Here is a 25976-nt window from a genome sequence, read left to right as displayed (position 1 = left end):
TTCTTTAAAAAAAAAATGGTTTTAATTTTTGTACATGACTAGATTTCAGTTATGTGTGATGGTGTCCTCCCTGAAGTCATACAAAAAAAAATATATATTAGCAAGTTTGGTACTGTGTAGTTCCAGTCACAAAGATGTCATCTATTAATTTAATAGACACAGCACAGATTTTCCACTCAAATCCACACATTACGAGCCTGGTTTGTTCATTTTGCTGTGTGTTGACTGTGTGAAGGTTTCAAAGTAATGTTTCCCTTTGGTAAATTAAATCTGGAGGGATGATTTAATAAAGTCATTGAGAGATTCTCAACATAATGGCTTCTCAGAACAGAGAGATGTGGCGCATTTGAAGGTGTTCGATCTAATCACCCACTTACCAGCATCCTTCATGTGAAACAGAAAGGAATAAAGCACAAAGGTCATACTCAACTGCAGAAAAAGATTTTGTTCATATATCATAGGCAGCTGCAGAGGTTATAAGAGAAGATGCCTGTGCGCTATAACACACTTATCTGTGTGTGTGTGTGTGAGAGAGTTAAGTAAGCAGCTGCCTGATCTCACGGTGGACGTAGCACAGGAAGTCCATATAAGACGCCCCTCCGTGAAGACCCTTATCCTCCACCAGGAGCTGACGGAACAACATCTCTGCTCTGTCCTTCTGCTTCACTATCAGCAGCTGCACACAGAGACACATCGATTACACTGCTGATCACAGATCAGGACAGAGAAAGAAATAAACTACTATTCAAAAGTTTGGTTTCTATTATGCTTTTGAAAGAAGTCTCTTATGCTCACAAAGGCTGCATTTATTTGATCCGGTTGCATACAGTTAAAACAGTAATATTGTGGAATACTATAACTATTTTGATATACTTCAAAAAATAATTTATTCCTGTGATGGTACAGCTGACTTTTCAGCATCATTACTCCACCCTTCAGTGTCACATGATCCTTCAGAAATCATTTTAATATGCTGTTTTGCTGCTCATTAATCATTATTGGTGATCAATTATTAATAATGGGTCTCTTACACATTATTACCAAAAATAAATAAAAATCAGGATTCTTTTGAGGAATAGAAATGTCAAAAGAACAGCATTTATAAATAAAGTTCCCTTGGCCTTTGGAATTAAAATAGCCCCACATCATCACATAGCCTTCACCATACCTAGAGATTGGCATGGTTTTATTTCAGTTAGCCTAATAGCTGGTTTGATTTGCATTGAGAGATGATCTTATGGAAAATACTCCATGCCGATCTCTAGGTATGGTGAAGGCTATGTGATGATGTGGGGCTATTTTAATTCCAAAGGCCAAGGGAACTTTATCAGGATGCATAGTATCCTGGATCCATGAAGTAACTGGCCTTTAAAAATAAAAATCTGCCTGCCTCTATGGGAATTTAACATAGGGGTGTCCAAACTTACGCACCCTGTATTTTAAGGAAGAACATTTATTTATTTACGATACATTATTCATTCACAAAGAAAATTGGTGTCCTTAAAGGTTGAATTTTTCCTAATTTTTTAATTAAGGCATTAAGTTCAATTTCCAAAAGATGATTTTTTATTCCTCTTTTTAGTCAACTTTAGCATGGGTGTCTAAACTTATGCATAGCACTGTATATATATATATGAGAAACTACTAGTATAAAGATAGCAGTAATTAAATGTCTAATTATTATATTCATTTTACTATATTAATACTGCCTCACAATCACATTATTCACATTACAAGCTGAAAATCGCAGTAACACCAAACCTCTTTATAACAAGACCGAGACAGATGCGGGAGAGAGGAGATGGTAAGAGAGCTGTACCTTCATGGATGTGGCCCTCTGCTGTGAAATGCTGGAGATGATTGAATGGAGTTTCCTGGAATGAGCATTATCCAGCACAGGTAATGACGTCTGCTGAAAGACAATTACACCTCTACAGTTACCACTGCGGATCTGACGCTGGTTTCCATAATGAAACGAACTAAAAGAGCAGTTCCTTGATTAAAGCAGTGAGATCAAAAGTGTTATTAAAAATAAGGTTATTAGTTAGAGATATAATCCAATTAAGCAAAGATAAGTAATGTACAAGCACAAGTTAAATAATATTTATATAATAATAGTTGCCCAAAAGCTTTTTTTTTTTTGTTCATCTACATATATTTTCAAACATCTGAATAGGATAAATTATCATTTTTTTCTTCGATGTCTATTTTTTTAGTTCAAATTGTTATATTTCAAGTCAAGTCAAATTTAATTGTAAAGTGCTTTTCATAATATGCATCGGTTCAAAGCAATTTTACAGAAAGTCGTACTGTTATGTCAATAATAGCTTAGTGCTTTACCACAGCAAACTTTTTGGTGCTGGGAGATATGACGATATATAACATTGATTCAAGTGATTCTCCAGATTTTGATCTAGCTATATTGTATTTATAGCGTTGTCTAGCACATATATCAGTGCCGCAGTGACTCTCGCACACATCTGAGCACTCAAGGCAGTTAGAGATTTAAATATTGGTCATTATTGTTGAAATAAGAGATTTAAATATTGATTGGTTTTGTTCTATTAAGAGATTTAAGTATCGGTCAGTATTGCTCTATCAAGAGATTAAATATTGATGGGTTTTATTCTATTAAGAATAATGTCATACCCCTTCTGAGTTCAGGTGGCCGAGAGAGGGCACATCGAAGAGGTTCTGGATGAGGTCAGGTGAGCAGGCCTGTCCCAGCCAGAGGAACATAGAGAGCCCGTTTTCCAACAGGAACATGCCTGACTCGCTGAGCCGCTCCTCAGAACAGCGCACTGGAGCTGGGATTGACTCACTGGACACATCCATAGTGTGCTGAGAGAGAGAGAGCAAATGCTTAAACTGTAAAGCACAGTGTTTGAAGTTAATGAAACGATATACATGTTATGTGTGTAACTCACCAGCGGGATGAGCCGAGGGTAGAGCAGGACCTGGGTTTCCTCCACTCCCATCGCCATAACCATGAATCTGTAGAAGGCTCTGTCATCTGTGGAGAGCTCAGTACTGCCCACAAGAGATGGAGTCTTCAACAGACTGTTCATGTAGACGGGAAACACCTTCATCGCATCAGGCAGGATAAGCTGTAGGGTAAAATTTTCAAGGAGAGCAGTCAGTTTACATGTCAAATCAGAGATACACACTCAAAAAACTCTGATGTGAGAAGGATGAGAATGAGAAGGAATTTTCTGTATTTTTTTTTTTTTTTTTACAGGTGTTCTACCCTTATTTTGAATTACACATTGCATTGTGTTTTATGGTTGAAGGAAATAGCTGTAAATTTAACGAAAAAGGTACTGATCATTTTCTGCTAGGATATTATCTGTTTTTCTAGTGATTTCTAGTGCAGCGCAAAAGATGATGATATGAATCTATTAAACATAATTAATATTAAGTTAATAAAGTTAATAAAGATTTAAAAATGTCTAAAAATGGTTTCTGAATTTCAACGTGAGCTAAAACTAAAACTTTGATTTAAATAAAGTATAAAATACTTCAACTTCAACTAAAATAAAATTGAAATATTGCATTAGTGAAATAAAATGAGTTGATCTCTAAAATAACAGAGTGAATTGATGACGGGAGAAGATGTTTTATAAGGGTGTATATATATGTCATATGAACATGGATGGACATGAATGTGAAGTGTGACATTGACCTGGCTGGCTGCTGAAGGAGTGGCGCAGTTCTTCCTGTAGCAGGCCAGCATGTGAGCCGTCTGGTTTACCAGGATCTCCCTCACCGTCTTCAGTGGCTGGTTGAGCATGGCCCGATACGCTGAAGGAGAAAAGCATCCACCACAATCACTGAATGAATAACTAACTGAAATAAAATAAGTGCTATAATTACTCAAACTGAAATAAAAAATAAATGTATATATATATATAAAATTCTGGAAAAGACTTGAAAACCCTGAATTACGCTTTATTCCACTATAAAACCATTTAAAAAAATGATCAGATAGCATCAGAAAGCAAGGTTTTTACAGATTGATTTAAAATTCTCATTATTGTACATTTTTTATTTAAAAAAAAATAGCATTATGTCACGGTATGTTCAAATCTGTAACAATATCATGAAGTTTTCATGTATGTTCTTGTAAGAGTTAGAAAGCTGGTCACCTGACTTGGCGAAGAAGTTGATGAGGGCATCTGTCTCACAGCTTTTGAAGAGCTCAGAGAGCTGTGAGCTGCAGTTCAGACTGAGGTTGTGAATTCGCAGCCTCCTCTGTCCACCGATGGTGGTGTAGAGCAAAGCACACTGGGAAACCAGAGTAGAAAAAAAAAAAACTTATTTGTGTTGCTCTAGCCAGCAAGTGAATTCCAAGAGCATCACAACAAAACAGTTCAATGAGGACTCAAATGCACTCGAGTTACCAAGAAAAAAATATTATGTATCAAACAACTGTATTACAGATTATGTCGAACAGTGATACTTAACATGTGACCAGTTTTGATGCAGTATTCCCAAATGTCTTGTCTTTGTCATTGTCTCAAAGCTCAGTGTTATACATGAAGACTGACCTGCATCACAGCTCCAGACTCCTCGCTGAGTGTGTCGTCATGTTTAAACTCCACCGTCAAGGCCTTGTCACAGTCCACTGCTGCCATCTCCACATCTGTAGTGTTGCTCATGTGTACGGCACCAAAGAAATCCGTGGCCCTGAAGCCTTGAGAATCATGCAGACATTAAGATATGCCATACATTCACTCACTACTGTTCAAAAGTTTGGGTTCGGCAAGATTTCTTAATGTTTTAATGAAATAGGTCTCTTCAGCTCACCAAGAGTGCGCTTGTATGATTAAAAATACAGTAAAATCAGTAATATTTTGAAATATAATTACCATTTAAAATAATTGTTTTCTATTTGAATGCATTTTAAAATATAATTTATTCCTTTGAGGCAAAGCTGAATTTTCAGCCTCATTACTCCAGTCTTCAGTGTCACATGATCCATCAGAAATCATTCTAACATGCTGATTTGCTGCTCAAGCAACATTTCTTATTATGATCAATGGTGAAAGCAGCTTAATATTTATGTGAAAACATTTTTTTTTTTCAGGATTCTTTGATGAATACAAAGTTCAAATGAACAGTATTTGTTTGAAATAGAAATTAATTGTAATATTATAAATGTCTTTACTGCCACTTTTGATCAATTTAATGCATCCTTGCCAAATTTTGAAAAAATAAAATAAAATCCAACTCAACTTTTAAACAGTTGTGTACATAGTGTGTTTAACCTTACATAGTTTTCAAGTATTTTTCTCTAGAATGTTATTACCTGTGCCAGTACGGACACGCATGACGGCATCGAATCCGATGGACTTCTCCACATCTCTCTTGAGGTCATTGAGAAAATGCTGACCATTAACCTCCACCTGAAAAGATAAAAAGGTTTGAGGTTTGACCACAAGAGGGCAGCAATTTAAACCTAGAGTTCAGCCCCAATTTGATACCATATTCAAGATGTCTGTGTTTCAGTGTGTGCACATGTGTACCTGAAAGTTGCTGTACTTGTAGATTGAGCCTCCAGTATGTGAGGGCACGTCGCCCATGGTGGCGATATCCACATACTGGTTGGGAAACAGGAAGAGGTCGACACAACAGCCCTGAGCCACACAATCTTTAGTCAGCTGCTCATACACACCCCGCTGAGGCTGGAACAGAGTCTGACAACACAGACAAACAAATCATTCATTTTAGGATTTTGATTCAAGTATGTAGCTGAGATTTTTGAATAGGGATTTCATATTCAATAAATATTCACCTTCTCCTTTTCTGTACCGACTAGTTTTTTGTCATCTCTGTTTTTCAGTTTTCCTGGAGCCTCTGCTGTTGGGATGGAGGAGTGGAAGATGAAGAGTTTGCCACTGGATTCAGCTGCCTGAGGAGAGAGAAAAAAATCAGAAAATATCAAATCTAGGGTTGTCAAAATGATTACTTGTGATTAATCGCATCTAACATTAAAATTTGTTTTTATATAATATATGTGCGTGTGTGCGTGCGTGCGTGCGTGCATGCATATACACACAACACACACATATAAACAAACTTTTAAGTTAGATGTGATTTATCGATTTGATAGCACTAATAAAATCATAAAACATTCTCACTGCCTGATGGTTTTATCTGTTCATATGAGTTTTAATCAGTATATATATATATATATATATACATCTTTTTTTTTTCTCTCTGATCTGGATGCGTTAAGAGTACTTGATTAAAAATATTTAATAAAGATCAAAAAACAAATGAACAAAAAACAACTTAAGTCACAGACTGAACATGTCATTGAGATTATGAAACAACCAGTGCTGTCGCCAGGGATGACCAGTGGAAACATTGTCCCAGGCCTGTGAATTTAAATGACGACCCTAGAAACAACTGTGTGTTTATCAAATAAAGATTGTGTGCAGTATTTAAGTGCACTTTTGTTAAACAATGTAGAAATAAAAACTAAGTATGCAAGTACGTTTAGAAAGGGAGTAAATAGTTTTGGTAAATAGTTCAGCCTATTAATATGTACCTTTAGGGCCTCCACACCAGCTTGCACGACTGGTGCAAAAACAGTCTCACTCTCGTTGGTGTCAGCAAACATGTCGGGGATCTGATCTAAAAGGCTTAAGAAAATAATACACAAAATTACATTAACAGCAAGAATAGGCAACGTGTGTCTCAAAGTCAAGCCATTCTTAAATATAACGAGCAGTGTTGTGATAGGAAGGAAAAGCATGCTTGAACTGAAGTGTATAAACTGTGTGTGTGTGTGTGTGTGTGTGTGTGTGTGTGTGTGTGTGTGTGTGTGTGTGTGTGTGTGTGTGTGTGTGTGTGTGTGTGTGTGTGTGTGTGTGTGTGTGTGTGTGTGTAAAGATATAAAGGTTTGACACACACACACACACACACACACACACACACACACAAACACACACACAATTCTGTAGTTCTAGTCTGAGCTGTTGACATTCTCTGAGAAATTATTTATATTTCTAAGGCAACACTCATACCTGTAACACCAAAATGGTTCCATGTGTGGCATTGTTAGTGATATATACAAAATTCTTCATCACAAATTAATTCTTTAGCAACAAAATTACAAGAAATTAAAAATATGTTTGTATACATACATGTATACCTTAAATGCAGTGTCACTTTGGATAAAAACATCTGCCGAAATGCATGAATGTAATGTTTAAGTATCGAATAACCAATATGCAGATATATGTGAATACTGTATATGACTCGATGTAAGAAGCCTAGAAGTGTCTTCAGATAGAAATGAGCATACTTGTTGATGACAGGCCGAGACTCCTGGAAGTTGACGAGGAATCCATCGAGAAGAGGTACAAACATCTCGGCCACATCAGAGACCACCATCATCTGCGGCTGGGCCAGAGCACTCTTCACATTATAGAAGTGCAGGATCTTGTTGTAGGTGACAAAGCCCACTTTGATGGCTGAACTTTCGGCTCCCTCCTCTCTTTAAAACACAACGAACATCACAAAAATCAATCAATATCTGCAGATCAAATATGATCAAAAATAATAATAACAAAAAGCAAAAAAAAAAAAAATAGGACATTGACGTCACACTCAAAACTAAAAGAAAAACTATCTTTGCACTTAGCCTTTGCTAACAAATTTCCCAAAACTTGGGAAAAGCCTTTTTTGTCATTAATTTTAAAGGGATAGTTCACCCAAAATGTAAAATTCTGTCTTCATTTACTCACCCTCGTGTTGTTTTAAACCTGTATGGGTTACTCTCTTCTGTTGAACGCCAAGGAAGATGTTTTGAGGAATGTTTGTAACCAAACAATTGTGGAGCACCATTGACTTCAATGGTAAGTGGAAAAAAAAATACTATGGAAGTCAATGATGACCCACAACTCTTTGGTTACCAACATTCCTCAAAATATCTTCTTTTGTGTTCAGCAGAAGAAAGAAACTAAAAATAAAGAAATGTGCACATTTCACCAACTAGCATATACCAGAGCACTGTGTAATAGCTGATAGTGGAGAGCTGCATCTAAGCTGTGCTGGCCAGTAAATTACAAGCATCCCACAATGACGTCTGCATCTGGGGTTTGTAGCTCTCTATAGCTACATTTACAAGATTGTAAAACATGGCGATGGTTTGGATCACTCAGTCCATATATGCCAAGTCTGTCATTAAACTAGAGACAAACTCTCCAACACAAACCCTATCAGGCATCTTAACCGACCCCATCAGCTCAGAGTGTCCAATGTGGTTTTCATTAACTAAGTAATCTAGCAAGCAAAGCCAGGAACAGAGGAGAGAAATCAGATATAATACCACAGGCTTATTTGGAGTGCACTACCGGACTGCTTTCAGAGTGAGGTCAGCTCCCAAACAAATAAGGACGTACCCTTAGGAACCAGCGGATGAGAGGTAAGGACTGGGAGTTTGAAAAAAGTCTGAAATATGCAAGTCCTAAGAGGTGAATCAAAGCTCACCTTTCAGCTGGCCGTCACCCAAATAAACGGTATAATTGGAGCCATGTGTCCCACGAAACTTTTAAATGCTTGGAAATGTTGCAGTACTAAAGTCGTTCAACCTCCTGACTTCCTTCAGGCAGACATTTTCAAAAGATGAGATATTGGAATTGTTTCTTTCCTATTTCTTTTTTTTTTTTCTTGCTTGTTCTCTAGTTACCATATTTGGCAGTGGATCGTGGCTCTTTTTCAGCTGGATTCGTTCACATTCCAGGCTGATAGTAGCTGAGATGAACATGTGTTCCACCTAAGAGGTGCCGAAAGAATACGGAGGGGTGGCTTCTGCTCAAGGCTTCAACTTTACTCCACAGATCCTCCAAGCCAAACACCTGGAGCTGGGCGTCAATGTGTGAGATGGGGGATGAAAGCAATCATATATCTTCTTTCAAACCTGGATTATTACACGATAAACTGTCCAGACGATAAAATACTATTATAATGATCTATTCGCACTGACATTTTTAAGCCTGTTGGCCATTACAGAGTCGAAAGAAGCACATGGGAAGCTAACATGACATGTCAAGCAGTGTGACACATGTAAGGCCCTATGAAATCTGCTTTATTTTTTGACAATTCCACAAAAAAATTATTGTTTTTATTTTTCTGGATTCTATGATCATTTTAATAATCAAAACGATGTCTAATCAATTCAATTTATAAAACTTTAATAACTTATTCACATTTAAAAAAACATCAAGAATTTGTTTTGTTTTTTTCAGATATTTTGTGTTGTCTGCTTTAATTTTTCTGGATTCTGTGTTTTATAATTTAATACAAATTTACTATCAATAATTAATGAATGCATAAAACTAACATTTAACCCTTCCGTGGTGGTCAAAAAGTACTTTTTTTTTTTTTTTTTTATTAAATGAATGTAGTATATTTTAGTTTGATAACGTTTTTTATTTGAGATTTTGTATTTTTAGGGGATTTTATGTTACTATAATTATATTTACATAGTAGTTATAATCCATTTATTACCGGTTAAACACTTTTGAGAATGTACCTGAAAATTAAATTTACAACTTAAACTGTCATAAATCTTAAATGCTTTGGTATCTTTTTAAAGAAGACATTTGGGAGATTAATGTGAAGTGAAAAGTTTAAAAATGGGAAATTAAAAAAGGTTATAGAAGTTTAACTTTATTGTTATGAAAAAATGCACAAAAATACTATTTTCAATTTATATATGAAATATATGTATATTTTCAAAACATGTTTTACTCTTAGACTGTGAGAAAATCAAAGCTATAAATCTAAACCAGTTGTGTTCCAAATCTGAGGTTGATATCTCAAAAAAAGAGCTTTCAGTAAGATTTTGTTTGGGCGCAGTACCAAACGTTTCCACTAGATGAAATTTAGATTGATGAAATCCCATTCATTTCCAAAGCAGTCATTTCTGACCACGAGGAGCACAAGTGTGACTCTTTTTTTCAGTACCATTTAACCTTTTCAAATCATGTCCATAATTTTTTTGTGTGTGTGTTCACATAGCAAGTGCTGACACCTTTACAAGTTTCGAACCATTCTGATGAAGTATAAATCCTAAAAAACTAAAACGTAAACATTTTTGATCAAAAATGACAGAAAAGTGCTAGAGGCTTAATTAATATTTCAAAATGTAAGAAAAAAAAAAACTTTTTAACAATTCCTTTGGCAAACAAAATGCAGTTTCACTGTACACATTAACAGACAAAACTGTGATGCTCAATCAAACGAGACAGAGAACATGCAGACTTCATATTTAAATAGCAGTCTTTGTGCGGTTTTAATATTCACAGACACTAGGCCATATCATGATTTGATTAAGTTTAAGTCTACTGTATAGCCCTACTTTTGATGTATTCTTCTAAATTTTGGCAAATTCGGTGACATTTCAATTTGGATCCACTGGATTCCGCAATGCCCTACACATGATATCCTTCATATGAATCTCCTTTGAACAACAGTTTCTCAATTTGTTTATGATATAGTTTAAGATTCAAAAAGAATACTATAATTAAAAAAGTATTCAAGAAATATTAGGTAAACTGCAAACATTGTGATTACAAATGGTGAAAAAGGACACAGATACCAGTAACAGCACATGGCACCTAAAATATAAATTTTCCCTAAACACAGATTTTAACCTGACAGTCTTAATACAAAATATAAGAGCAACAATAAAACAGGCCTGGTTTCACAGACAGGGCTTAGATTAAGCCAGGACATTTAAAGGAATACTCCACCGTCTTTTCATATTAAACTATGTTATTCCCTTAACTAAGACGAGTTGATGCGTACCTCTCTCGTCTCAGGCGAAACTTTGTTCACTCAGTTCATTCAATACGGGCCAAGCAGAGAAGCAACCAAACACCTCCACGTTTTCCCTATTTAAACACAGTTACTCGCGTAGTGTAACTCGACCTAGGACGGTGACACAAAACAAAACGTTGCGCTTTTCTAAGCATGTAAAATGGATAACTATATTGTATAGCGGAATACCATAGCAAGTGCTTGTAAGCACTTCGTCTTGGCGGAGTAATATCTTCACCAGAGGGAGCGGGGGCCGGTGAGAGGATTTTTCACGAATGAAGATATCACCCCGCCAAGTCGAAGTGCTCATAAGCGGTTGCTGTGGTATTCCGCCATACAATATAGTTATCCATTTTACATGCTTAGAAAAGCGCAACGTTTTGTTTTGTGTCACCGTCCTAGGTCGAGTTACACTACGCGAGTAACTGTGTTTAAATAGGGAAAACGTGGAGGTGTTTAGTAGCTTCTCTGCTTGGCCCGTATTGAATGACCTGAGTGAACAAAGTTTCGCCGCGCGCCAGAGCAATTGAGTGCACGCACTGAGACGAGAGAGGTATGTATCAACTCGTCTTAGTTAAGGGAATAACATAGTTTAATATGAAAAGACGGTGGAGTATTCCTTTAAGTAGCTTCAATATATGTGCCTTAGAAAAAAACTTGGCACAGACAAATTTTAAGATATGTTAGTGCAAGTTGCTTTCAGTTAAAACGGCTCAAACATGCATTTTAAATACAGACAGCAAACATTATCTCTCAACTTACTTTGGAAGTCGGTCAAGCAATGTCTTCAGTTCCTGGCATATTAGTTTGACAAGTCCACTTTTTATGTTGTTGTAAGAGACATCGATCATGAAGATGTAGGCAGGAGGATTGGGAGGCTTATTATTCTTAAAGACAGAAAAGAACATCACAGAATGAATTATTAGTTCATGAACTTCAAAGTGGCTATTTTTGCATGTTTTTTACAGACTTGGTACATATTTGAGGCATTTCATATGGCAGAGAATACGTATAAAGTTAGCAATTATTATGTAAAAGCACATCAACTGCATGAGAAAGCTTTTTATCTTTTTATATAAAGAAATGGCAAGCTAAACGCATTACAAAGTCCCAAACACAGGCAGTAGGATCAAGTTTTGACTCCCGATAGGCCTATGCAATAGAGATGAGCTGTGATGATTTTATTAAACACTGCAGGAGCTGATCCTCAAGTATTAATAAACATCTGAGAGAAATAGGAGCCTAGACAGCAGATTATGGTGTCAGGCTGAGATGAGGAACCCAGGCACGGACTGGGGCCAAAAATGTGTCATGGATCTCTTTAGTCCGATAACTGAATTGAAATCAAGTTCATTTGAGATTACAAGCTACTTTTCACCCTGAACCGTGAGAATGTAATACACAATGCATCAAAGGTTTCAAAAGTTTACACTCCCCGTCTCTTTTGTAATAGCTATGTATGAGTCCCTAAATTGTCCTCAGTGTGAAAAGATGGAGCTCAAAATCATACAGTCACTGTTGGACAGGATTCAAATGTCCTGTGATCAGGACAAACAAAGAACATCCAGGTCGTGCATCATCCAGGTAATGACACAGTTATAAAAATTAAGCATAAACTCAAGAAACTTTATTCACTTTTTATTTTGTCTTGTGGACTATATGTAAACATCTGTAATGTGAAATAGCTTACTGTAATTATATACGGCAGTCCTACAATTTTACAATTTCTACATTCTGCAGATACTGCAAGTTGAATTTAACATTTTGACTTTGTATTGCATTTTCATTAATATAAATACTATGCATTTCTAAAAAAGCAAGTTAACTTTCCGCTGACCTGCTGACAGAGCAGCTTAAAAATTTACAACTCACTAAATTCAAACCTGCCTCTGTATAATCAATTAAAGGGTCTTTTTATTGTATGCTGAGCATAAATTGTTTTCCTCATTTTAAACACATATGTTTGCTCTCAAGATTTAAAGGGGTGATGAACTGAGAAATCAAATTTTCCTTGAGCTTTTGACATATAAGAGGTCATCATACTATAAGAATATCCGGTAAGTTTCAGAACTGAAAACATCCTTGTTAGTAAAGATAGTAAAGTTAGTAAAGTCTGATAAAGTTAGTAAAGTCCGATAAAAGCTTTTATTGACACCAGGCACAGCGAACGACAGGTTTTTCAAAGTGGGGATCTATGACGTAATAGGTTATCAAACACCGCCTCTGCAGAAGAAGATCAACGCCTACTTCAACACTGCCTGTTTAGCCCCGCCCACCAATTCACACATTACATGAAACTCATTATAATATGCAAAACTGTTATCCAATCATAGCAGTGGACGTTTACTTCCAAGTCTTCAATGCAGCATACACATAAAAACCGAGCGTTTCAGAAACTAGGCTCAAAACCATTCATTAATTTTGATTGTTCATTTTGATTACATTTTTGAATGTAAAAACCAAGCGAACGTCATAAATTGACCTCAGTCAACCATATAAAAAAAATTAAAAAGCCAGTTCATGACCCCTTTAATTGTATATGGCTGAACAAAATATGTGATGTGACTGCCAAGAAAGAAACCTTTCTCAGCTGCTTCCCGGGGCAAGCTGACCCCATTTGGGCAAAACACACATTGTCTAATAATCTGCACACTCTCTTATACCATTACATGTCTAGAGGGAATCAAAGTAATCTATTAATAATAAACCTTACTAATCTAATAAAATCTGACTGTGACTATTGTAGACTTCTATAAAAAGTGTACAACAAAAACAAAAAGCAAGTTCTCATTGTTTAAACCTGAATGTTATGAAGATTGATACCTTGCAGTAATCCAACGTGGCAATGAACTCATATGAGCCCAAAGACAGTTCTGGTCTCTCATACATATCCATTCTTCTCCCCATATGGTCCAGATGCTGGAAATACTGCGCTGGAACTAAGGTAGTGGAAACACATTTTTAGAAACACTTTTCTTTTTTTTTGCTATTATTGCACAGACAAATAATCCCTACCATATGCTGACAGGAAACACAGAGTACACATGCTGTGTGTAAAAAAAGACCAATGGTACAGTACCAACCTTCATTAACACAGCTGCAGAAGCCACACTGGTAGCGTCGTCCTCCATCGATAAACTGCATGTAAGGACACATGTAGGCCTTACAGCGGTTGCAGCGGATTGGTCCAGTCTCACCGTGATTTACAATGTACAGAGGAGTCTATAGAGCACAAGCAGATCACAGTGAGAATGAGAATTAAGACCTACTGTAACGTATGCCGCACATACGTAAGCAGCACAACTGTTTTCAACATTGATATTAATGAGAAATGTTTCTTGAGCAGCAAATCAGTATATGTGATTGATTTCTAAAGGATCATGTGACACTGAAGACTCGAGTAATGATGTTGGAAATTCAGCTTTGCCATAACAGGGATACATTTTAATATATATATATATATTTTAAATCACTTCATTTTATATGGAAAATTTTAATTGTTACCTTCAATAACTGAAGACAATAACAAATACATCATACTGATCTGTAGCTTTGTGGTTATTGTGCAGTTCAAATGATGTTTACAAAGATAAGATATAAAATACATAGATCTTAAAAAGAAAAAAAAGGTTAAGCTAATATAATATTGAATTTCAATTTCTTTTTTCAGTCAATATGGAGTCATATAGATCAAAATCAAAAAGTGGAGTGATTTCCTCCTTAATTTGACAGTCCAATAATATATTTATCTGACACGTTCCTTGGAGACTGCACTTAAACCCATGAGAATACTAACACTTCCTAAAAAGGCTCTGAAGTATAATGATGAAGGGTAAAGCAATGAAAGATTCCAGAGTTAAACAAGTCTTGAAGATATCAAAACCACTATTAAACTACTGTCACAATAAACTGAGGGGACAGCCATGATGAATTAGGGTTTGAACATATTCCAAAGGCAGTATTTTCCAAAGACAACACCATCGACCACAGTGTTGGTTCTTAAAACAAAGGATTATTTACTTCCTTGTGTTGTTCCAAACCTGTATGATTTTATTTTTTCCATGTAACACAAAAGGAGACGTTTAGCAGAATATTATGCACACAACTCTTTTCCATACAATGAAAGTGAATGATGTACAAACGGAACAAAAAAAACCCCTTCTCAAATCACATTAAATCTAAGATGATGCTGAATTAATATGTGCATATTCAAAACAAACAAAAAAGATAGTAGAGACCTTCGGTGGAGAGAAATAAGTTATAAGTTAATAACTTAATTTTGGATCTGTTCATTACACAAAACTATAGTATGACCTCAGAAGATTGGGAATACAGCACAAATCATATAAAATACTGTTATGATACTTTTATTGTGCTCTTTCTGTCATTTTTGGATAATTCCCTTGTTAGCATGGAAAAGAGTATAAAAAAATCGTCATCATCTCCTTTTGCTTATCACAGAAGGAAAGTCATATTGTTTGAAGCGAATTTTCATTTAGGCAAGTAGTATCCTAGTATCATTTTAAGACTAGAACAACCCTTGTGAAAAAGAAGTTTGCTTAATTGTATGAAATGTGCTCTTTTACTGTATTTAAAATCTTAAAAATATATTTTTTACTGTACTTGAAGATGATATAGTATTTATGAAATAAAATGCCACTTAAGTATACTTGATGAGAGTACACTTTCATGACTGTGTCATGACTAAAGAAATGCACTTTTAAAGTTTTACTTTAAAGTGCATTTTAAATAATTGTGTTTTAATAATCTTTTGACAGGTGTAATAATGTAACTGTAGTTTTATTGAATATTACATTTAAAGTTGATATATTTTGAATGTACTAAATTGCAACTACATTACAAATGTGTAACAAATAGGCCTATATTTGAATCAATGACATACAAGTTTCAATAGAAATTACATTAATGAATGTTTTAGTTTACCATAAATGCTTTTCAGTGCATTCAGGAGTACACTATAACCATTTTTCAAAGACTATAGAAGCCATTATAAAATTTCCTATGAAGATGTAATTGTACTTGTCAAAAAAGCCCTCAACTAAATGCATTTCATATAAATTGAAACAATACTACACATATTTTATTTTATCGCAATTCATCTGCAATTAGGTGTCCGAATACATCCATCACATTCAGTTTGCATTTAAAAATATAAATATATATTTGTGTCAAGTACACTTTCACAAGTATGCAAAAGAGTAATATTTTCACATGGGAAGATATAGTTTTACAGCACTAAAAATGAGGTGCTTTCCTCACGTTTGTTTTCATTTTAAAACTAAAAATTCCATAGAAATGGTCACTTATGTTGTAGCATTCCTCACTTAGAAATCAAGTCTGCTAAATGAATAAATGTAAAAAAATAAATAAAAATAAAAATAGAAATCTAGTACATAAACCCAAAACTGAAGAACTGCAACAAAAAAAAATCAGAGTGCTGATAAAATGCTGCATACCTCATTTTTGGGCACGGTAGCGAAGGGTTTGATAATGGCTGCCAGAGGCACTTTGCACTGCTTTGCAAGGTCAGCAGTGCAAGGGAAGGAATATGTTGTGCACCGCATGAATCTTGGGCTGGCATTCCCTTAAAATAGAACAAAAAATGAATATATTAAACAAAAGTACTTTTATGCTAATATTTAGAGTGAAGTGAAAAGATTCTTACCTTGATCCTGTACTGTGAAATCTGTGGTGACCAGTGGAGGCACCTGGCCCCTGACGTTTGTGACATACACCTGGCCCCCTCTCTTAACCTGGTCATCTTCAATCACTTGCGTCTGGAGGAGACAAGTCAGTGTACCTTGAAATGTGCACAGATAAAAATACTTTTTACACTGTAATGTAGCATTTTGTTCTCTTTTTTATTACCGGGCTTGGAATAGAGTCTGGGTCCAGCTTCTTCTGAGGAGGGCCTGCCATTTGAGATGGAGCTCCAGGGAAGCCTCCTGGGAAAGCGCCTGTTTGTGGCCCTGCCATCTGTGGTCCTGCCATTTGTGCACCATACGGGCCTGCAATTGGGCTCCCTTTAGACAGAAGCAAAAACAATGTTTTTTTTTTAGGCTTGTCAAAATTTGCCCCTAAAAATAGTGTAGAGGTGAAGTGTATAGTTTCTACATTAACAAACAGATAGTTCTCAAAAAGGTATTGCAAACACAACACACCACCCTTCTGCATTTGGTCAGACAGATAGTCCCGTCCCAAACTCACACCATTGCTTAAGTAAATGTTGCTGAGTTGGGCTGAGGCCCGTCTCATGAAGCAGGATTCAGTGGCTAACCGGTACAAGGACTAAGGATTAATACGTATACTACCAGTCAAAAGTTTGAAATAATTACAATTTTGTAATGTTTTTGAAAGAAGTCTCTTATGCTCACCAAGGCTGTATTTATTTGATCAAAAATAGGGGAAAGACCTTTCAAGAAAATTCATGGACAGTCTCTCGCTTATGGCAAGAGATGGCCATAGACTCACCAAGACTCGGATAAGACTGAAATGGTAATACAATAGAATAGTTTTCTATTTTAATACAATTAAAATGTAATTTATTCCTGTGATGCAAAGCTGTATTTTCAGCATCATTACTCCAGTCTTCAGTGTCACATGATCCTTCAGAAATCATTCTAATATGCTGATTTGCTGTTCAAGAAACATTTCTTATTATTACTAATGTTGAAAACAGTTTTTGCTGCTTAATATTTTTTTCGTGGAAATCATGATACACTACCATTCAAAAGTTTGGGGTGAGTAAGATTCATCAAAGACACATTAAGTTTATCAAAAGTCATATATAATTTTACAAAAGAAATCCTCTGTTCTTTTGAACTTTATATTCATCAAAAAAATTCTGAAAAAAAATATAACACATTTTCCACAAACAATATTAAGCAGCAAAAACTGTATTGAACATTGATAAAATAAAATAAAACCATTATGAATAACTGAGTACCAATAATAACTGAGCATAACTGAACACGTGACATTGAAGACTGGAGTAATGATGCTGAAAATATAGCTTTGCATCACAGAAATTAATGATATTTTTAAATAGTTCTTTTAAATTGTAATAATATTTAACAATATTACTGTTATTACTTTCGATCATAAATTGAGCCTTGATGAGCATGAGAGACTTTTCAAAAACATAAAAATATTTTGACCAGTAGTGTAAAAGGTGTTCAAAGCGTTTAAAAATCAGAACAGCATTTTAACACTTACAAACAACACACTTCACCTTTAAATGTAAGTTTTTGAACTCTTTCTTTGTCATTGTTGCAAAATTTCCTAGTTTTAACCTGGTTGCTGTTGATAGCCTTGGGGTCCAAGTGGTGGTGGTTGGTGGACACCTGGACCAGGAGGGCCAGACATTCCCATAGGTGGAGCTGACATAGAACCCATAGTGGCCATTGGTGGAGGAGACCCTAATGAAGGCGGCTGCTGTCCATGTTGAGAAAGAGGAGGATGTCCCATTGCAGGTGGTGGAGATGTTTGAAATTGCTGTGGTGGTGATGTTTGAAACTGTTGTGGCGCTGCTGAGATTGAAGGAGACTGCATTGGCCTTTGACCTAAAGATCACGGTGCATGGGTATAAAAGGGGTCAGTTAAACATCCACTATCTGAACTTTAAATTAATATAAAATGGTATCTAACTTACCATATCCTGCAATATTCATGGAACTCATTTGATTAGTCAGCTGTTGAGTTGGAGGTGGGGATTGTGCCATACTATAAAAAGCATTTTGAGGAGGCTGCCCATAAGAAGACATGGATGGAGCTGAAGCAGCAGGAGGAGCAAAACTGATGGGAGTAAAAAAATATATTAGGGCATATACTATATATTACTAAGTAGTTCACTTTCAACAACAGTGAAGAAGTGTTTACCTGTTGGGATGGGCCCCGTTCTGCTGAATGTTAGCACCATACTGGCTGGATACTGGTATTGGAGGCATCCCAGAAGGAGAGGAGCCAGGTGGCTTGAGCACACCTAGAAAAACAGCATTCAATTTAATGTGAGTCCATAATAAAAAGAGCCACAGAATATAAACTACAGAGTACAGTATTTGGATTCTGCTGTTTTTCTGAAGAAGTGCTCCCCCAAATCAGTCAAATCATGTAATGTGACCATTGTAAAATGGCGAGTATTCACAAACACAGTAGGTTACCTTGAGTGATCATTTAGAAAATATATTGGATGCATGAAAAAAATGACTTGAATACTATTTTGGTTATATCACGCACTCCTAATAGTCTTAAATAATTTTGATTTTGAACTTTTGGCATAATCAAGCAGCCTTACAAGAAGTTAAGGGATGATATATCAGATTAAACTAATGAAAAGCAGTTTCCAGTTTGTCTCGGTTCATTTAGGATGAGGCTTTGCTGAGACTCCAGTATTAAGGACAAGATTAAACTTGCCAGTACTAAAACGAGGTAAAAATATCAACATAAGAATTTTCCTTTTACCTGTCGGTGGGGCAGAATAACCCTGGTTTGGGGATCCATAGGCCCCATAATGCGATTGAGGTGGGGGGTTCCCAAATCCAGTAGAGTATCCCCCCATTCCAGCCTGGGCTTGGGAATATGGAGGGGTGGCAACATAACCTTGCTGACTCATCCTATTGTTATACCTCTGTCATTCCAGTCTGGGACAAAAAAAAAGGTGACCTGGAGAAGGGAAAAAAAACAGGCTGAATTACAATCTACTTTATATGTTTTCAATGTCACGTCCCACATGTTTCCAACAAACGTTATTCATTTTGCAGGTTTAAAATAGACATTAACAGAAAATGCAGAAATAGGCATAAACGTTTAGTTTTGAAACATCACCTTTACACGGTTACTTCAAATCGGTTGCATTCAGCATAATACTAACAAAAGATTCACACTTTACACCTACTATAATTTAATGGCAGTTATTTTTACCTTAAACTTTGTTAACAGCTGTTCTGGGTTCTCCAGATGCAGTTCTCATCAGTTTTTAGACGCATACCATGTACTATCACTTTTTTTTATTAATGTTTTCCTCAACAGTTAAGTGGATTTGGGGGGATATATGGCATTTTAAAAATGTATTTGCCAAATTTAGTAATGATATTTATATACAGGTTTATTTAAACTAGCAACATTTTATGGAAAATTCACATTAAAGAAGATCTACAGTACATGTCTCAGTTTCATTCATGGTGAAAACATGAAGCATGCCATAGTTTAGTGGAAGATTACTGCCATCAACTGGAAAACAAACACTTTTGCTGCAAGTGCTCAATGAATAGTTTGTGCATGGATGACATCTGGACGATGACATCACTGTTTTCTCCAGAGCGGCTATATATATATATAAATGAACTAAATTAATAACTTTTTTACAACAGAAATGAACCATCACTGAACTTAATTAAGCTGGACTATGACACTATTTTCTTCACAGTTTAACCATCATCTGCCTTATATATGTATTATATTTCTATGTATGTATGTATGTATGTATGTATGTATGTATGTATATATATAGGCTACATATATATATACATATACATATATATATATATACACATATACATATATACATATATACATATATATATATATATATATATATATATATATATATATATATATATATATATACATACATACATACATACATATAGGCTAAATAATATCATGAAAATAATGCTGGGGTGAAATTTGGCTGTGTTGCATGGGGCACCAGGTAAAATATTGCCTAGGGTATAAAGATGAGATAATGAAAGGTTTTCTACAGTTTTGAGTTTCCCTGATATCATTAGGCTATTTGAACCCTAAGCACGTGTGATCAGGAAACTTTGACACTTGACTGAGATAAGAGGAGTTTATGATAACACAATCGGCCAAGAATACAAACCAGCACAAACAAAATGTGAATATATCGGCCATATATTCAGCCATCACATTAATTAACTTAATAACTTACCGTTAATAATACGGTAGCATTTTGGTAACTGTATATTTTAAATGTCTCAGCTCTGTATTTGATTAAATCATGTAATGTTAATATATCAACCTATCTGAGATTTTCACTCTGTTTGTTACATGAAAATGTGCTGGTGTTTATAATGGTGGTAAGAGAACGGAAGGCCACATGATGACCTAAAATTGCCTACATTTTTTATTTTATTTTTAAATGCAACTTCGGCAACATAACATGCAGCATAAAACACTCAAAAGAAAAACAAGGCAAAAAAGTGATGGTTCATGCAAGGAATTTCCCATAAAGGTGATTCATATTTAGTTTATTTTAAATAAACCAGTAAAATACATGGTTTTCTCAAATATAGTATTGTTTTTTCACAGCTATTCAATTATCAGGTTTTTACTGAATTAAAACTTTTACTGAATCCACATTAAAAAAAAAACTAAGATTATTATGTAATTATAGGCCCACAGTAGCCTACGCATAGTTACAATAAACGTTTTATCAAAATAAATAAAAATTCTACTACACATGTAACACATCAGAGCTATAAAAAACCCTCCAGAAAATAAACACTAAACTGTCCTCTGGTTTATTAAATACAACTTTGTTAAACTGAACATGGCTGGTCTTCCTCTCTAATTATTGTCAAGAGTGGCCTGTCTGAGAAATCATGTCAGTATTTCTGTAAGAGGCCTTTAGAACTTAGACTCATGGTAAGGTCAAGTTGTCCTAATATTATTCAACACACACGATATTCAGAACAGAGGAGAAACAGTGATGCTTTATTGATACAGTACAGTACGGTATCAGTCTGCCACTGCCCGAAACTGCCACGTCAAAGACCGTTATGACAGACCTGTAATCTTTCAGCTACAGCTGACTTTACTGAATAAAGTCCATATTGAAACACTTCAGCAAGAATCGATTGATTACCGGCGATAAGGAAGCGCGCGCACCAGCTGTCACTCACTCCAGTGATACAAAGTTACGAAATATTTTCTGCTAGAGACGGAAACTGACGTATAAGCCAAACTTACATGATTTAAAGAATGGCGCTAGAAAACTAGCCTACATTCAAAATAAGGGTGCCTTTCAAAAAACATCTTTAGTGTGTTTGTTTATTAGTACATACCAAAATAATAGAGACTTACCTGAGAGAAAACGATGAACTGCGTCCTTTCCTCTGTTGATGTTGAATTGCGTGCCGAGAGTGCCACGTCAAACTCCAGCACAGCGCACCGGTGTCTGCGCGTACACGGCGTCATACAGCAGGCGCCTCTGCGCATGCGCACACTGGTGGGAACCACTACACGTCAGCAAGGACACAGATGTGCGTAGCGAGCAGAAGCCATTCTGTGCTGGCCTGTATAGATAGAGAGAATGAGAAATTGATGACAAATGTATATAAATTGGCAAAAAAAGATCATATTATTCTACACTGCTCATCGTGGGCATATTTTTCTATATTTTGTTTTGTGCACAACATGTTGAATGAATGTGAGAATGCTCCAGTCACTATAGAGAAACATTTTGTTGCAGTTATAATACTTTGTATTTTTTTTTGAGGGATTCTTAAGACATTATAACATATACTTTTCTAATTCACTATTTCAGGTTTCTTGTTTTCCCCATATAGAAAATAGAAACTTATAAGTCAAACTGTACTATGAGACTAGCCTACTTTTGATCAGCCTTTTTTATTTTATTTATATAATTTCTGTTTCGTGTCTCCCAGGTTATACCCTTGTGAAAAAGAGGTACACTTCAGTCTACTTTTGGAAAAAGTTCTTATTACGCCAATAGCCTTATTTTTTATTGAAACTTTGTATGTCATGTATTTAAATATAGCCTATTTGTAATTTATTTGTAATTTATTTTATTTGTTTTTATTTGTGAAGCTGAAGATGCAATTTGATACATTTAAAAATTATTACCTATTAAATATTAAATTAATCAACTTTAAATGCACTATCGAATAACACTAATATAAAAGTAAATGTATTTATTTCTATACATTTATTATATTACATTTTTATTATATAAATTAAATAAAAATTAAGCACTTTACATAAGGTTTAGTGTGTTGTCAACACATCAAAATGAGTGTAGGCTACCTTTTTAAAGCATGGCAAAAGATTATTAAAACATCATAATTTACAATATACTTTATCTAGTTTTATGCAAAAATGTCCTTTTTTGAAAGTGTATTTAAGTGTGTTAAGGAATATAGTCATGGAAGTGTACTTTCCTTAAGTACACTTACTGTAAGTGGCCTTTTGTTTCATTAATATGATATCATTAATATGATAAAATACACTTTTAAGATTTAAAGTAAAAGTGCACAATAAATACAATTAAGCACACTTCTCATATTATAAGATATGGGAAAATGGACTTCATAAAGTCAGTTCTCTTTCTGTTTGTCTTTGATAGACTGTTCGCTTTTACCCCAACTTGATCTGCCAAGTTTATTATACAGCAATTTACTAATATTAGCACTGCCGCTGATCTTTTTGAGCTCCCACAGATATATGAACAGTGGCATATGGCATGTTAAATATTCTGTCCTTGTGTCTCGGATTGATTTAATCTGATTTTGCTAATGAGCATCTTGATTACCACTGACACTGCTTTGGCTCTGTGAGACTTCAAACATTGACTTACCTAAAAGTGTTGTTGTCCAGTCACAATGGAAGAATATTTTTGAGAAGAATACTTTGGGGATATTTAAAATGGTATCTAAAGTAGAAAAAAAAACTCTGTAATGAATGGCAAGGCTTTTCAGCAATAATTGAACAACAAAACAATCAAAAAAAAAGCGGAAAAAGCTAACACACATAGCCTAATATCAAAATGTTGTTTGGCCAACAGAAATGTCCAGAGAACACTTTATTCCAGAGCTTCCAACTCTCACGCATTCACCGTGAGACTCACGCAATTGACACTTTTCACACGCTCTCACGCCACACATCCATTTTCTCACGCACAGAAAAATCGCGAAGCAAAGAGGACACGGAGACCGGAGACGGACTAGACAGAGCAAGTTAGTTATGATATAAAAAAAATCCCAGATTCTGTCAATTTTATTACGAAATTCAAACAATAAATACCGTTTTGCCGCTTGTAAATGTGACGTGGCAGATCTAGCGGCACGTGAACCAATCATCTACTAGCGCTAATTGTAAATAAACACGAATGAACAATGTTGAAAGAAACAGTAGCCTACAACTTACCGAAATGTATATTCATCATACATAATATCGATCAATCAGTGTTTTTCATCCACGGAAAGGGTCAATAAAACAGCTGGAGAACAATTATGTCACATAACATTTACCTCAGGAAAGCCATTTAATGACCATAATACAGGCTATGGCACGTTAGTTGGCTAGAAAAAAAGAGCTATAGAGAGTATTTTGCTAAATATGTGTACTATATTACAAATTTATTACATTTTTATTTATATCATTAAATAAAGTTGTTATTATAATAAAAAACGCATTATATTTAATTTGAGTCATTTTTAACCTTAAATAGGCCCTACTAGGCTACTACCAGCTGATAGGACTCTCTATGTTTTACAGCATTATGTGAGATTTTTTTTTTTTTTTGAGAAAAATTAACGCCTATCTTGTGTACCTAATATTTATCCAAATGAGTCAATATTAAATCAAATCACAAGAATTCAATTGAATTGAAATCGTGAAATTTGTTTCAAGCAATAATAAAAAAACATAGCTTACCAGAAATTGTACCATATAAACATTGTAACATGTTGTCACTAAACCTAATAAAATTCAGTTTAGTTACTAAAATGTTTTGACAATCACAATACACTTATTGATGCAAGATTTTTTTTTTTTTTTTTGTGAAAATAATCCATATCACAAAAATGAAACAACTCACATATTACAAAATGTGACATTAAAAGTGTACAAATCACGTGTTTCTAAAGTAACACTGTCCAACAGCGACACCAGCAGGTAAAGTTACAGCGGGATACTGCGTCTCTCGTGCCTCCCCTGAGCCCATTGATTTTTAACAGACCCCGTGCAGTGGGTTCAGTGGGGGGTCATTAAGAATGAATGAGGACATGTCACCTGAGAGGAGGCAATGTCACCATCGCGCTAGTATGATATGATTGATTCATACGATAAATCCTGCCTCTTGTCTTCTGCTTTTGCTAATCAGCTAATGGGAAGACTAATTAAAGGGATAGTTCACCCAAAAATGAAAATTCTGTCAGTAATTACTCACCCTCATGTTGTTCTAACTCCGTAAGTCCTTCGTTCATCTTCGGAACACAAATTAAGATATTTTTGATTAAATCTGAGAGCTGTCTCACTCCTCCATAGGCTTCTAAGGGACTGAAACTTGCTGGCCCAGAAAAGTTATTAAAGAGATCGTTAATATAGTCCAAGTGACTCTAGTGGCTTAATCTTAAGTTTATATACTTTTTATAAAGAATACTTTTTGTGCGCTAAAACAAACAAAAATAACGACTTTATTCCACTTTTCATTTCCTTCTCTCTGGGCCTCGAGTCTTTTCGCGTAGTGTTTAAGCGTAGCGCGTCTGTTGCACGTCACCACGTATCACACACATGACCAGCGTCGGCCAATAGTGAGCCTACGTGGTGACATGCAACAGACGTGCTACGCTTAAACACTACGTAAACTAACTCGAGGCCCAGAGAGAAGGAAATGAAAAGTGGAATAAAGTCGTTATTTTTGTTTGTTGGAACAACATGAGGGTGAGTAATAACTGACAGAATTTTCATTTTTGGGTGAACTATCCCTTTAAAAAGTAAGTAAACAAGCCACTTAGCCATCATCGCTTTGTCAGGTCTTTTCAAACTTGAAATGGCCTGAAAATAAATTGACTATTAGAACAGCTGAACTTCAGTTCACAAATGAAATATATTGTTTAAATTATTACTGAACTAACGTTGTTTTTGAAATAAATGTAAAAATGCTTAAAAACCCTAATTTGATGAGATTGGTTTTAATAAATAGAACATTACTAATATTGTTAAAAATACAAAATAGAATTGCATTTGGTTTCTTCTTTAATGTAATGCAGCTAATGTTTATTTAACCAGGAAATGTGACAAGTGTAGGCTAAGTGTAGGCTAACTGGGACATGAATTTACATTTGATTTATTAATAAAAG

General features: G+C 35.2%; 1 protein-coding gene across 2 annotated transcripts; it reads right to left on the bottom strand.

Annotated features, from left to right (window-relative positions):
- On the bottom strand, positions 1–22053 carry sec24d (SEC24 homolog D, COPII coat complex component). Of its 2 annotated transcripts, none has more exons than XM_081393717.1 (23): positions 21958–22053; positions 19315–19515; positions 18733–18835; positions 18506–18648; positions 18147–18416; positions 16723–16877; positions 16520–16631; positions 16311–16438; positions 13917–14055; positions 13657–13772; positions 11596–11720; positions 7313–7504; positions 6554–6647; positions 5795–5911; positions 5526–5696; positions 5309–5405; positions 4548–4693; positions 4146–4284; positions 3683–3801; positions 2928–3107; positions 2650–2841; positions 1820–1912; positions 1–676 (listed from the first exon to the last, which is right to left on the bottom strand). In XM_081393717.1, exons 2-23 carry the CDS (start codon positions 19463–19465, stop codon positions 536–538), a joined length of 3123 nt encoding a protein of 1040 aa, XP_081249843.1. In that variant the 5' UTR covers positions 19466–19515; positions 21958–22053; the 3' UTR covers positions 1–535. The 2 variants fall into 2 exon arrangements, with proteins under 2 accessions (XP_081249843.1, XP_081249844.1); XM_081393718.1 differs by having other exon boundaries at positions 1820–1909.
- Positions 22054–25976: the final 3923 nt, after the last annotated feature.

This window comes from Scardinius erythrophthalmus, assembly GCF_964197995.2.
Source record: "Scardinius erythrophthalmus genome assembly, chromosome: 2".
Classification (NCBI taxonomy): Eukaryota; Metazoa; Chordata; class Actinopteri; order Cypriniformes; family Leuciscidae; genus Scardinius; species Scardinius erythrophthalmus.
Note: the sequence above shows the minus strand (reverse complement) of the source record. Positions and strands in the feature narration are given on the sequence as shown.

Coding starts and splice junctions, on each gene's coding strand:
- sec24d (XM_081393717.1), bottom strand. CDS start 19,465: ATGAGTCAGCAAGGTTATGTTGCCACCCCTCCATATTCCCAAGCCCAG. Junction 5,912..6,553: donor CTGGTGTGGAGGCCCTAAAG/GTACATATTAAT, acceptor CTCTCTCCTCAG/GCAGCTGAATCCAGTGGCAA. Junction 4,694..5,308: donor GCGTGTCCGTACTGGCACAG/GTAATAACATTC, acceptor ATGATTCTCAAG/GCTTCAGGGCCACGGATTTC.